The sequence below is a fragment of the Anopheles merus genome, chromosome 3R (genome assembly GCF_017562075.2).
Source record: "Anopheles merus strain MAF chromosome 3R, AmerM5.1, whole genome shotgun sequence".
NCBI lineage: Eukaryota > Metazoa > Arthropoda > Insecta > Diptera > Culicidae > Anopheles > Anopheles merus.
In genome coordinates, this window is record NC_054084.1 from 2130124 (window position 1) to 2144901 (window position 14778).

At 45.9% G+C, this 14778-nt stretch overlaps 4 protein-coding genes across 6 annotated transcripts in view; 3 read left to right on the forward strand and 1 right to left on the reverse strand.

Moving 5' to 3' along the window:
- The window catches only part of LOC121595995 (laminin subunit alpha-1), a 77280-nt gene extending 71348 nt beyond the window's left edge, over positions 1 to 5932 (reverse strand). For 2 of the 3 annotated variants that reach the window (XR_006005228.1, XM_041920525.1), the window contains exons 1-3: positions 4932 to 5932; positions 4712 to 4867; positions 2348 to 2982 (exon numbers count right to left, since the gene is read on the reverse strand). Coding sequence is in view for 2 of the 3 variants with exons in the window: in XM_041920525.1 (XP_041776459.1) it covers positions 2348 to 2648 (301 nt within the window). In the remaining variant the exon portion in view is untranslated. Of the gene's footprint in view, positions 1 to 2347; positions 2983 to 4711 lie in introns of all 3 variants that reach the window. The other variant, XM_041920526.1, reaches the window with a different exon arrangement.
- A 2220-nt stretch (positions 5933 to 8152) lies between these two features.
- LOC121596390 lies at positions 8153 to 9530 on the forward strand. Its single transcript, XM_041921288.1, has 4 exons — positions 8153 to 8714; positions 8827 to 9129; positions 9200 to 9310; positions 9378 to 9530. Exons 1-4 carry the CDS (start codon positions 8601 to 8603, stop codon positions 9417 to 9419), a joined length of 570 nt encoding a protein of 189 aa, XP_041777222.1. The 5' UTR covers positions 8153 to 8600; the 3' UTR covers positions 9420 to 9530.
- A 526-nt stretch (positions 9531 to 10056) lies between these two features.
- Positions 10057 to 10856, forward strand: LOC121596749. The gene is made up of 4 exons (XM_041921950.1): positions 10057 to 10160; positions 10227 to 10508; positions 10576 to 10686; positions 10748 to 10856. The coding sequence occupies exons 1-4, from the start codon at positions 10089 to 10091 to the stop codon at positions 10787 to 10789; spliced, it is 507 nt and encodes a 168-aa protein (XP_041777884.1). The 5' UTR covers positions 10057 to 10088; the 3' UTR covers positions 10790 to 10856.
- A 405-nt stretch (positions 10857 to 11261) lies between these two features.
- LOC121596748 lies at positions 11262 to 12310 on the forward strand. Its single transcript, XM_041921949.1, has 4 exons — positions 11262 to 11525; positions 11599 to 11754; positions 11820 to 12077; positions 12141 to 12310. Exons 1-4 carry the CDS (start codon positions 11451 to 11453, stop codon positions 12195 to 12197), a joined length of 546 nt encoding a protein of 181 aa, XP_041777883.1. The 5' UTR covers positions 11262 to 11450; the 3' UTR covers positions 12198 to 12310.
- The last annotated feature ends 2468 nt before the right edge of the window (positions 12311 to 14778 follow it).

Sequence of the window (14778 nt, forward strand, 5' to 3'; positions counted from 1 at the left end):
GGTGGTCGTAAATCATCCAATGTTGATCTTTAATTATAGACGCGAGCGCACTGAGATGATGGAAAGCACTCATTGCATTACGAAAAGTGTATTTTTCCTCATGATTCGCAAAAGCATCCTTCCTTCACGTTGCATCAATTTGAGTCGACAAACGCGAGCATAGCCCCTCAAAAGCGTTACAAAATAACGCTATTTAATTACCGGCCGCTACTGTAACGTGCAGGAATAATTGAAATCGTACTAAAATAACATACTATAAATAATCCGTCAAGCCATTTTCAAAAATAAACTTCAAAATTACGCTCAATTATTCCGTCGAGCCGGGCGGTGTGGGAATAAGCCGTAAAGGATGGATCGTTGTTTTACGACCCTTCGAGAGTGTTAAAACATCCTGCACCTTCCTCCCAAAAAAAAAAACAGAAGTGCTGCCCTCGGCGATCGGCTCTCGATTATCAATTAGCAACCAATTTTTCATTAAAAATAACACATCATCCGCTCATCGGACCAGCCACCGAGCAGCATAATTAAATATTGATCCTTCGGGAAGAGTTCGGGCTCGTCGCTCCGTTTGCTGATGCCATATAATTACTGGATATTTGTTACAAAATATGAGCTGTGCATACGTCTGCATTCTAACAGCACAAGCTACAGCACGAGTGGGTTGCTTTTTTTCACCTTTGAAACAGATAAATAAAAGCCACTTTTCGTCTTGCTTTTCTTTGCTTCCCCCGCTTCTCATTACCAATTGGAAGGCGAAGGATAACAACGACCAACGGCCACGATCACGAGCGAGGTTCTAGGTTTTTCGGGAAGAGGGTCTCGCGGCAAGATTCTTGACCGCCCGGGTAGCATTATTTATGCTCGTAAACTGTTGTTGCCGTGTGGCAAGCTCTCATACCTGATGTTGCACCTCTACTATTTGCTATCTCTTTCTCTATGTTGCGCCCTTCTCTTTCCTATATTCCCTCGCTAGCTGTGTTCCAAAGGGCTTTGAGACAATCGCTTTCGCTGAAGAGTGCTCATCACAGACACACATAAGAATCACACAAAAATGCAGAAAATAAAGAAAGCCGCCAAAAGCTTCTACTCCGACTGCCTTTGGAAGTGATAGGAGTGTCCACAATCATCTACAAACCCGATGAGTGCGATACAATCTTGAACACTTTATGCTTTGCGCTTCCTTCAGTCAGGGAAAAAAGGGACACTAATGCTCACAAGCGTTGCGTAGCGTTTCCCACCGTAAACGGATGCGACACGACCAATTTACCTGCCCGTGGGTTGAAAAGGGAACGTTTTAAACCTCCTTCAAAGCACACACACACACACACACACACAGAGGGAAAACAATCCCTCGAGCACAATCCTCGATAAAAACAAAAGGGACCTCGCTTTGTGGGACCAGCTGTCTGGCGCACAGGAAACGTTCACTGCAAGAGCCTTTCGACTGCGGTCCTTCGAAGGTTCGCCCGGCTTCCTCCCGGCTGTGTGGCACCGATGCGGGTGGCAGATTTATGTGTTCCTTTATCACACCTCTACCACCTCTCCATCCCACGAGGGCAGGAAACCCAGCGTAAAAACCAGCAGCAACAGCGACCAGATGCCCCCGAGATTCATTCCGTATGTGTCCTTCGTACGAATAAACATTTCTAAACGCACGGCCGAGCAGAAGAGGCAATCGCAGACGGACCAGGAAGCTTCCACCTTTTCCACGAAAACGCACTCACAATAACACACTCAACAATGCGCAGCGGAATGTAAGCAATTAAAAAGTCCAATTGTTGTTGGCATCTACCGGAGGTCGGAGCTCCTCCAGCTCACCAGGGAGCCCGGCCCTATTCACGATCTCTCAAGCATGTGTTCTTTGAACGTCGAACGCGATGTAGAGGGAGTGAAAAGGTGATTGAAGCTATGCACACAAGCTATGCATCGGCAAAGGGAAGATGGTGATGAACTGCTTTTTAAATCGCCTTTGTTCGTAACGCCACGAGACCGTCGAGTGTCTGCTTTCTAGCTGTTGGGCTGAAACAGGTGGGTCCTAACACACATTGCTTGATTTGTGCTTAATTTATCAAGAACCAAATTAGAACCAATGCTTTTGGATTTGTTTAGAGCAACACTCAAAAGAACAAAACCATTCCACGAACAACGGCAACGAAAACAACCAGCCAAACCAGTTATTAAACGCGTGCTATTACTCATAACTCTCCACCCGAGGGTATTGTAACTTCATTAGCACATACAACCCTATAATTAACAGTCACAAATTAAAGCCTCACGACCCGAGGACCAACCCGAGGTAACAAATCAAAACTCCGCGTTCTTGTTCTAATCGAACGCGCGTACGCACCTTGCCGCCCGGAGTGTCGTGGCCGATGATGTCGCCAGATCTGTCTCGTACGCCCCTGTCGGCTTCGCACCACGACCGGAAGAGCCGTCTCGTCACTAACGCCCGACTCATCCCCAGCCGGCAGTGGACCGGTTGGGTTGGGCTGTTCCCCATCTACGTAACGGCTTTCGCGCCGCAACATCTCCTCCACCGTCATATCGTCGTGATCGTGCTGCCGGATCCCGGTCACGGCACCAACGCTCAGCATCAGCAACGTCACTAGCGCACACCGTGCCACGAAACTCTGTCGTCTGGAACGCATTGTGAAGCTCACTTTTCCCCTTTTTTTTGCTATTCTTCCTCGCTCACACACTCACTTTGCTCTCTAACACTTCTTCCTTTCTTATACCCCACCACACACGACACACGAGGCTTCCGTTTTGCCTCCGTTGTACGATCACACTACGATCATTCGCAACAAATATCGCACGCTAATCACTGCACTGGCGGGCAACGCACTTGCTTCTTTCGCATTGTTGGCACACACTGCTTTCCGTACACTTGTTGTGCTCACTTATCACAAACCACGCATAAAAGAGGGGGATCTGTGCTAACTACGGCGCACCACTATTATCGACGTCTTAGGGGTGAAGATTCTGAAAAAAAGGAAATGGAAGAAAATGTGATGTTTAGTTTGCATGTTGTTGCATCGCATTTGACACGATGTTCAGCTCTCTCTCTCTATTGCTCTCTTTCTTGAAACGATCGTCTGCTATGGAAGCACATTTTATACACTCGATAAACAGTTGATGACACGTGCAAATCAGCATCATTACGCTACTGGTGCTGGTTTTATGCGTCCAGCATAAAACAAAAACCATGGATCGATCTACATCGTTTCGTCCATTTCCACCCGGTGTTGCCAACGCGCACACACGATCGCACATAACCGGTAACGAACGGCCTCGAGCCGATGCTTCCAGCGGTTGTTGTTTTTCAAGATCGAATGTCAAAAATCAGCTGCCCCAGAGTCTGTAAATGAGAGCTCCCGCCGTCCGTTCGCACGCAAACCGGTTCCTTGGCACCGGCAAAATACCTCCCTGTTATCGCTATCGCGCACCCCGGGTTCGCCCCGGCTAGTTCCTTCCTTCACGTGGTGAAGTTTATTGGCCTGTGCCGCAAAATAGTATCGTTGGGCGAGAAAATTATTCAACTCGATTTTCGGCATTTTGATCATCGACCGAAACCTCGACCCTCGGTCCAATCACAGCCCGGTGGTACATATGAATGTGATCCACACTAATCTGTCAGGTTGCTCCATCGTATCCTGAAGGTTTTGGTGGACGAGTAGATCCGTGTGTGGAATTTGTAGACTTTACGGATTACAGACCACCAAACGAACCTGTCTACTGGACGGACACGTTGATGCTGGTGAGAGGCGTTTGTATTGAGAGAGGTGTCGCTTCGGCTAATTTACCTTAACGTATTTGGTATTTAAATGTTATGCCTAATCTATCGTCCAACGGCCACTTTAAATCAATACGTGAAATGTTGCTGGAACAAACAAATCAGCCAAGTGAAATCTAGCAACCGTATCTTGCCGCAATAATAGAGGAATATGTATGCAAATGTGTGTCTCATGTTGACGCAATAATATACAAAAAATGTCAATTTGGGCTAACAAACTCGCTACAATTCGTTTGCAGCAAGGGAGCCATTGTCTGATCTTGTATTGCTATCGATTATGCCTTCAATGAGTATCTCAAATCTACAACCAAACACAATCATTCCGTGAGAAAGTAAGCCCGATGCGCTTTTCCCGAAACTCTCCGCGACGTTTACAACCGAGGAAAAGGTGTGATCTTAGGGCGGGAAAAACAACACCTATGTTTCAATTTTATTGCTGTCCATAAACACCAAAGGGCACACGCTCTGGTAAACAGAGCCACAGAGTTTGAGTTTGGAAATGTGTTGTCAAAATACGTAAATTCCTCCAGCCCGACCGAGGGGTACAAAGATTCCAAACAATCTCTGCTCATTTGTCTTCCTCTCTTTGTCTAGTACAAATTACCGGACATTCCCTACATACACTCACAGGCAAACGACACACATACAACGTGAAAGAAAGGGAAGAATAAATAAGTTACATCTTACTACAACCGAGCTGCGGGATAATACCGTCTCTTGCAGTGGAATGTGTGCAATGCAGGATGCGTTCATCGAGCAAACGACCAAATAATGCGCTCGATCATGTAGCCCAACAAGTTCGCCAATAGTTTGAACCACGCCGGCAACCCTTTCATTTTGGGCATTATTTTGGAGCAATGAGCAGGAGCAAAACATCGACCCAAAAAAAAAAAGAAACAAAAGAGGCTCTCCACTTACCGACTTCATCAGCACAATCAGCGCCAAGGGTTTTGTACGCAGGAACCGTCGTCTGCAGCATTACCATCGCTGCCCGCCATCACCATCATCATCGGCGTCTGCGTCATCGAGTGCGTTCCTCTGGCTGCCCTGACTTTGGTACTGGCCGGCGACTGGCTGCAAACCACGGGGAAGGCGCGATGAAAAATGGCATTGCATTGATAAGGGCGTCTATAATTACTTTCTTTCGCAGACGGTCCTGCCGCAAGCGGCGTGCGGTTTTGGGGCGACTGCTGCAGTCTGTGTGTGCTACGGAGAACGCAGGGAACAGGAGGAACACGGCACTGGACGGTTCCTTTGCTAAAATATCCACCAACCTTTTCCCCCGCTGCGTTTTTAATTCTTCCTTTGCTCACGCCAAAGACTACCACTCGGGCACTTAAAGGACATTTAAATTATGACACCAGCCCGACACAATATTTCCTCTTGTTTAACCACTTTATTCGCACGCTTTTCGTTACAAACACAGTGTTGCCGACACACACACACGCACACACACACTGCACTGACCTTTGCAAGTGTTGCAACAATTACCGCAGACGCGTGATCGCTCACGCTTTGCTCGGTGCGCTTCCTACGCTCTTTCACTGAAAATGCACTTTGATCGTGCGCGATGCGGCGCTGATCGATAATTTCTCACGCACTCCTCCGATCGGCTTGACAGGTGCCTCCACCCACCGGGGCCCACTCGATCATTTTCTCACACCGTATCTTATCGCAAGATCGTGAAGACAAACACACACGAACACGCCACTTTTGATGCGTTGCGGATTGAGTTTCCTTATGCTTTGTGCCGCACACGCACTCGCAAACCCGTGAACAGAACGTGTCGCACCGGTGCTGCTGCTGCCTTGCCGACGTCGTCTGTTGTGCGGATTCGGTTTGGTGCACTCGCGGATTTGGCTATTTTAAGCTCCAGTCGAAAGAACACCGGTCCGCAGCATTGCCGGCTCAGGATGCAGCGTAGATTGTCGCCGTTCGGTGACGCGCACCATCGTTGAATGTAAACGTTTTTACTTCACTTGTTTGTGCAGGAAAATGGACACATTAATGTACACTTTTCTTGCAATTCTTCTATCAATTTTCTATCACACTGCTCTTATATTGTAGCCGCATGAATGGTTATCATTCACACACGTTACGCATCGCAGAACGACCGACTGTTTCGAACCGACCGGTTGAACATCCCGAAGCAGACTGATCGGTCGGAAGGAGCAAGATCGTGTTAAAGCGACGGTTCTCTCAGCATCCAACACGCATCTCGCTCTCGGAACCAACTTCTTCTCGCGATACGGTTTGTTTACGTGTTTAGGTTACGACATTTCGCATATTATTCTACGTTTAACTCTGTCAACTTGTGATGTGTTTGAGTTATTTTACTGTTTAATGATTTTTTTTTATGTTATTCATTACAAAAAGCATATGAAAATAGTGACTTTAATACGTTAAAATCACATCACAGTCTAGATAGTTTGAGAAAAACAAATCAAGAGAAGGGAGAGATGTCTGAAATGAGAGAGAATTCAATGCAATTGCGGCTCTGCAGTTGCATTTGCCGGTAGACAGCTCTATGCTCCACGTGGTGTTCTGTGTGAATTTTGAATTTGATATGCTAAAGCAGGCAGGTGAATTGAGATGTTAAAGATAGGTGTATGCTTTTGCATACTGTTTGCGAATTTTTAAAGGATATTGACTTGTATTAGTCTATGTTTTTCCATAAATGTGTAAGATGTAGAGAGCTATAAGCTCAATGTTATTCTTACACATCACCAAACATTGTTATCAAATGATGGGGTTTTCTGGAAAGCACAAGCAACAAGTTAGAAATAAGCAAAAAAAACAACGCCCAGAAGAAAAAAAACCTTGAGAGTTCTCAGTTGATGAAATATTTCACAAACCTTTGCGTGAAATATTTCAATCGTGCATTGTTGCATGCAAACTGCATACTATGACTATGAAGATGCATTTTAAATTCTACACAATCATGAAAACATCCCGTTGATTCCTTTTTCTATGAATTTTCCCACATAAATAGATGTTTAGAGTTACTCTGTCGAACAAAAAGAACAGAATCTAAGGGTATGATCATGTGCTTACTGAAGAAAGTAAATGCTTTTTGGAAAAATGTACCTATGGAAGTTGATCTAGCAGGGTAAGCAATGCCTCCTATTTTGCTTTGGCGTAACGACCTTCGCTGAGAGTATATCAGACCTTCTTAGCATATTAAATAACACATATTACATGTATAATACTCTTGCACGATATAAATAGCTGATAAATTGTATCTTAAATCCATCGATCAACAACGAATTTAAATAATGTGTCACTTCCCAGAACACCTACCCATTAACTTCCAGTCCATTTCCATAAAACACAACCAATCCGCTTCTCGCGAAAAGATTTTTCATAACGCTCCATCCCACGGGAAGTCCCTTGCGTTACTTAGTATTCTCCATTCCAAGCCTCACAGCACACATAACCCACTATCATGACCTTGCTGATACCCGTCATAAAAACCAGTTCACACACCCAAGTCATCTAATGCTCATTCTCGATGCAACTTTGCTGACCTTTCCCCGAACACACTCTCTCGCGCTCCACAATTAGCTAGCGCCTTAGCGCCTGGTATCGGTGACGTGCAACACCGCATCGCATCAAACGCTACGATCGATTCCGTACAGATCACGTGCCTGGATGCGACTAGTAACCGGAAAGTAACGATCGATTGGTCGAATAAAAACAGACAGCAATTCTTATTCCTCCTTCGAATGGTTGGTAGTATTATAATGAGTGGAATATTTACTTTTCTGTCACGGCTCATTGCGCACGTCACGTACGTAGTATGGTGGTGTCGCTACCGTCGCCGAGCTCCCGTCGTCTGGATAGAGGGAGCTGCATTTAAACGACTGAGGGATTATGATAAAAAATCATCCATTGCAGGCAACTGTCCCATGAAGTTGTGCTGATAGAATTGTTACTGTTTCTGGAAGAGGAAAATGACTGACGAAGCGGAAATATAGTGAGTGGATAGTGTTGATTTCTTCGGAAAATCATTAACATATCTGAGTATTTGGAAAAACTCAAACAAAGTGTGTGAATGATGGATTTTCCAGTGTACAATTTTTCCGGATATCAAGTTAAGGCTTGGCCCAAGTTTCGCTCTCTCAAACAAAGCCTCCATGGGGGATTTGATCGTCACCATTGCTCTCTCTCTCTCTACCTCCCTCATTGTACAGAGGGTAAATAATTCAATTTTAATTGATCACACACATCTATCTTGATTTGCGCACTGTGCGCTTCATCTCCGTCACCTCTCCGGGGTTTGATTACTCACCCCCTGTAAGCTTAACACGCGCACCAAACTACCACCGATAGGCAGGCATTAGTCAGGTGTGGTCTTCCCCGTGCATCAGAACACTCGACTAGTGCACGATACTTCTAAACCGGCCGGTTTGGGGGATTGTGTTAGTGTACCCCTTCGGTACTACGCTCACACGCTTGCGAGTACTCCAGAAGCTTACGATTCTCGATGCACGATCGCGGAGAGATGGATCCATGGATCGATTTTCGTTCATAAATAAACACGGCCCTTCGAACAGCGAGTGATATTCCGTTCGACACGCTGCCACGGTGGAGTTGAACGAGAGATCCACGTCCACACGTGTACACCGCCATTTGGATATCACACGCAAAGCTGCTCGGCTTGGACAAGTGTTGTGCTTTGTTTTGCTGATCAATTTGATAAGTGGATCGAGCGGGCGGCATATGTTTTCCGGTGTGTTGATAGCGATTCACACGTGTAATCGATTGCTGTGCTCCAGTGCGCCGTCAACTGAACAGTACTTGCAAAATGGCCACCAGGCAGAACCGCACGGGAACACACTCACTAGCAGCTAATGGAGCTGGTGTTCGGTTCGCCGTCATTCTAGTCTGCACTGGCCTGCTGGGAGTCGCCATGGCTTGTGTAGGTATATTTGCTCGCTTCCATGCTAAAGCGTATGCTCGGCGAGATGTGATCTAACTGTGGGAGAGGATGTTGACCCTTACGCTTATTCTTCGATTTCATTCCAACCCAGAACGGTGGCTACAAGATACGGGTGAAAAAGATTGAGAACTGTGCAGGAGCAGACGCGATCATTACGGCCGACGAAAACTTCACCGTGGTGCTGACGAAGAACTGTGAGATCAAGTCGCGCGGATGCGTACGGTTTAAGGACTTCAAGACGGGAAATGCAAAGTACACCATCTCGAAGGACGGCGTGCAGGTGATGCAGGGCTCGACGGACATCTGCGATCAAGCGTCCCGTCCGAGACGTACCGAACACATTGCTGAGCTGCTCCGGAGTTTGGGTGTACCGGAGAAATGTCCTATAAGTGCGGTAAGGGCTGCTGACGCTTTCTATCCTACGACTGTTCTTGATCATGAACCATTTTTATTGTCTTTGTTAGGGTCAAATCTGTACCGAACCCAGTCAGGTGGTGAACATCAATCGCTTTAAGCAATATCTTCCTCTTGCTCGGGGAGCAATCGCTGTCGATGTGGCCGTGCAGCACGATTCGGTATGTGTCGTGAACGTAAACCTAAACCGTACCGTAAACTAATCTCTGCCTTTCCATTCACTTGCAGGGTAAAAGCTGCTTCAAGATACGTTTCGATATTACGAAGTAGGTGGAACCTAAATGTTTTACATATGATCGCTCAACTGCTGGAGAGTTTAGCTGCTATGATCCAAAATCAATTGTTTTGTTTGAATAATAAATTGAGAGCTTTTGCAAGGAATCATTGTTCGGCTTCTTTGGACTTATTTCCTATCTTTTCGTTGTAGTTGCTTGAAACGTTAATATCACCTGTAGATGTTGTTCTAGACTTTAAAAACGTCAACAACAAAAGAGTTGTTTATGCGTCGGTCAGGACACTTTTTTGGCTGACATTGAACACTGTTTTGCTGGCGCTAAACTGATCCCGGGTTCAATTGCGTACTACGATCTACTAGATACCGTTCTGAATACCAAAATAGCACTTTGTAGATCAACAACTAACTAAACACTACATGTATGATCGAGTAGAAATGCTTTCGAATTTTGCAAAATTATAGAGAGGAAACACACTTTAATGCAATCTACCGATTTATGGCTCAAAATTTCACACCTCGATCGGGCACGATCGGTGTTGGTAATTGTTGGTTTGAGCTTCCTATGGCTCCAGAGGATCACCTACTATCAAACGTTCATTTCCTGTGGGATGTAGGTGTCATGCAGCTATATAACTCATTGCAGAGCATATGTAGTTCATCACAGTTGGACAGACTGCTAAAGTGTCTAAAGAGTTTTTTACAAAATGCTGCCCACCAAAGTTTACTTCTACGCTCTGTTTATCGTTCTCACCGTGGCCCGTGGTTCTTTAGCATGCGTATGCACTCTCAACCTGTAGCCTGTACTTCTTTTAAGACTAATTATCGCCCACTTCTAACAACAGAAAGATGGATTCTCCTTAAAAGTGAACAAGATCGAGAACTGTGCCGGACCGGACGGTGTCATCACACTGAGCGATGATACCGCCATCACGCTTGGGGACGACTGTTCCCTTAGTCTGCAGGGATGTGTTACGCTGAAGGAGTTTAACACGGCCGCTGGTAGCGTCAGTGTGTCGAAGAACGGTAGAGAGATGTTTAAGAAACAGATCGATGCATGCAAGATGGGATCAAAGATTCCGTTCGTTAAAGATTTCCTGCCCGGTGGTCTATGTCCTCAGAGCGATGTAAGGATTGGCGAATATTGTCGAGTTGGAAATGCATTTGAGTACTTTGTTTTTTTTTTAATTCTAGGGCCAAATATGTGCCGATCCGGACAAGAAGCTCCCAATGGATCGTTTCAAGAAGATGCTGGGCATTATGAAAGGCTCGATCGGGATAGAGCTTAACCTGGATCACGATACGGTTGGTAGAGATTCTTCTCTCTTTTAAATTAAAGATTTAACTTAAATTGCTATCATTTCAGGGTAAAAGCTGCATCAAAATGGAGGTTGAAATTTCTAAATGAAAAAGCGACTGATGCATACAAAATGTCCAAACCGGTCCAATAAAACTGTACTATAAACACAATGAAACGATTTGTTGAATCTTGGTGTAATCAAACGACCCAGTAATTGAACAGATATTATGATAATTACTTCATTTTTAAATACAACAGAGCTCTCGATTCAAGTCGTTCGACTACTCGTGGCTGTCTGATTGAGGTTGAGCAATATTATTTAAATAATAATTCACCTCCACGGAAACCTACACGCATATATCAGGATAGAGTCATTAATATGTCATTGATCTTCATTACAAGCGCACACTGCGCTGCATGGAGCCAGACATGTATCGGGAATATTACGTGACGTGATCATAATTAATCACGAAACAACAAACACAATCAGTGAAATTTGGTCTACAAGTTCTAGTCAAAACAAAACATCCATTTCATTTCCTGATCATTTTTTTTCATTTAGCTCTGTTACACTACACCACCACACCGCGTGTCCGATAAGCACCCGTGCACTTAATTACACCGGAAATGTATCTACGATTCAGTAGTTGCATCAGGGGACGCTTCACAGAGAGCACTGGCTGTGCATTTGTGCTATAAATATAAAACGGTAGCACGGCTCATTAGTTTATTTGTGCAGTTTAGTTGCGTGGTATCTAGCAAGAGCAGGATGAACTGTTCTTGGAGGGTAGTCGTGTTCCTGGGGCTCGTTATCTTGTGCCACTCCAGAAGAGCAAAAGCTTGTGTAAGGAAGAGATCTGAAGAGAAGCCTTCACTTCCATTCCTATTACTAATATACATTATTCGTGATTTTGAAGAACGGTGGCTATGAGATGATCATCCACAGTATTGAAAACTGTGCCGGAGAAGGACAGATCGTTACCATCGATCCCAAGTCTACTGTCACGCTGATGGAGGACTGTAAAGTAAAGTCCAAAGCTACGGCACGCACCGTGGGATTTAAGACGGCTATGGTGAGATTTAGAGATGGGAGCTGGTGAATTTCTAGCTTCTTATTATACACTTGTGATCCGCTCAGATGGATGTAACGATCACCAAGAACGGCCTACCGGTGCTGAAGGAAACGGTCGACATCTGTGCGAACCTGGAGGAGGCGTCCGGCAACAAGGAAGCGGCCGAAATCATCACCATGTTCGGTGTGCCGGACCATTGCCCGGTGGCCGCTAGTGAAATACGTACCGACGAAAGCCAAACATACAGCTTGGAGAAGTATAAGCAACATCTGCTGGTAGCACAGGGTCGTTCGATCATCGATGTGCTTGTGAAACATGACAAGGTACTAAGGCGATGAGTGAATGAAAAACAGGGGATATTGAAATGCATTTCCTTTTTGTTGCAGGGTGAAAGCTGCTTCAAGATTGACATGGAAGTTACTTCGCCAAATCTGATCGGTTGATGAGCGAACTATTCGAAGGTCAATTTGATGTGGTAGTGTTTCGTCGTGTCTGCCTATGAATCCTAAACCTATGTCACCAATTCACGAAGGTCAATAAACATGTTTGAACAAATCCAAAAACTGATCTCGCATGCAAGGTGAAATGAGTAATTAGTCCATTCGAGAGTTGAACTTCACATCACGCACTGACCGATTGCTGAATTGCTTTACTCCCCCATGCTCTCGTGCGATCGTAATTTACTAAAAAAGCACTGTGAGATAGAAACGATCATACATACAACCCGGGTGAGATCCAAGTGAGCGGATCGTCTCATCTGAACCGATCGATCTCACTGCTCCAAACAACAGGGTGACTCCAACTCGGTTTTGGTTCTGTATGCGCATAAAATTGGTTCCATTGAATGCTTCGTAAAATGATAGCGTATTGCCTAACACGTGTTAAACACGTTCAAGGTGCCTACAGCGCGTTCAAAGGAAAGACCCGTAAACAAGCCGGGTTTGTTTGACGAATCGTGAATGAGTCACACTCTGCTTCATCGTAAAAAAGGCGGATCTCGAGATGCCGCTCCATTCATAAGCCAAGTGACCTCGCAGCGAGAAGGAAATGGGCAGCTTCCATGTGACCGTAGACCATTGTCAAGATCAATGACATCGGACGGTGTGGGGAGAGGGAAATTTTGTTTTTAATTTGCATGTTGGGATTTTTACACCCCTTGCTTAAGACATCAAGCCATTGCGAGATACACAAATATCCATATTCAATCATACACCCGATAGATTATTGAAATTTGGAGAAGACGCTCCAACTTTGAGCAGCAAATTATTCCAATGATTGGGTTTGTCGATTAGTCGGTGAAGTAGTTAGCATAGCAATGTTCTAAAACGGCCTCTAATTGTCTGGAACTATCGCCTGTCCGAAGCTACAAATAACAAACCAATTTTCGGCACAATTAAAATCGGCTAATGATGCCATGCGGTTGACATGCAAAACCGTCCCGTACTGGCATGAAGCCGATCAAACAGGCCTCTCTGCTGGTGCTAACAAGTCTTTATCATGCTGCTTCCCGGCGTAGTTCTGAGTGCGCTTTGTCTGTTGTTACCGATCTGCGGAAATGCGATTCCCACGCTACCGCTGCCGCCGACCCGCGTCGAGCTGATCCCATCGATGCCCAGCAGCAAGGACACTGCCGAGTTGACGAACCACATCGACCTTCACCGGGCCAAACGGAACCTGGACATTGGCGGTATATTGAAGACGATCGGTGTCGGGGTGGATGTCGGTGGACCGCAGCTTAACTTCAACGCGCCCAACGTCACGCTGGACACACCGCTCGGTGCAATCGTGTGCCCGGAAGGGGGCAGCCGTAGCCGACGGGATGATGGAGGTGGACGGAGAGGAGAGGCAGAATCGATGGAGATGAGTGAGGAAAGAACGGAGCGGAAGGGCGGGAATGGATTATCGATAAAGTTTGGGTTCTGAGCTGGGGAGCGAGTTTGACCGGTGCACCGAAGCCTATGCATCTCACGTGTTTCAGTTTGTGTGTGTGTGTTTTTTTAGTCTTTTTTGTGTTTTATGTGTGTCTGATGTAGTACGAAGAAGCCGGGATTTTGGTTGTAAAAATAAAGTCCACATTTAAGTCTTGGTGGTGTAACAGCTTTACGATGGGTTAAAGTATACATACTCTCCAGTAGTCTGATATCATGTAACTTAAGCTTTTCAAAGATCAGTTCAAAGATCGTTACAAAATAAACAAATACACCAAGCCCACCAAGAACGTTACAAATTGAAAATTGGAAATAAAAACACAAAACATGAAGCAACCAACAACATTGAAGACAAATAAACAAATCGCACCCCTTTCGCGCTATCACACGATCACACTGACCCACAATCACGCCCCCTCGCGGGTTTGCCTTCCCTTCGAAAAGGGCTATTGCACCACCACCACCACCACCACCACCGATTGTTCGCACCCCAAAGTGGGTGTATTTTTGGGGAGAATTTGTAACCAAAACTTACCCGACCGGCCGTTAATGTGTGGGTACGGTCTTTCCCACCATTAAGGTCGGGCGGCCCTGGGAGCTGTTGTCTTTCCCTGCCCGCAACGGCGACGACCCAAGCGGTGGCAGCGGTGGCCTTGCAGACAGCGAATTGTTTCGCGAGACGGTTTCCGCCGAACATCGGCAGCAGCGAGATCAGGCGTCGGACGGGTTGTCCACTGTCTTCATCCCTTCTCCAGCACAAAACAACGTCTCCAAATTTTCTTCACCACCGCTGGTGACATATAAAAAGATCTTGTACCCGAACGAAGCACGTTATCCAGCGATCGTCTTGTGGCGGAGAAACACACAGGTGTCGGAACTGTCCAGAGCTTTATCCAGTGCAGACGCAGGTGAACACGTGCTCAGAATGAAGGTGCAGATTGTGCTGTGCGTTGTGTTGGCGGTGCTGTGCTGCTGCGTGTCGGCGGAGGAAACGGCTGCGGACCGTACCAAGCGGCACGGATATCCGGGCTTCGGTGGTGGATACGGCCATGGATTCGGCGGTGGATATGGTGGTTACGGTGGTTACGGAGGATAC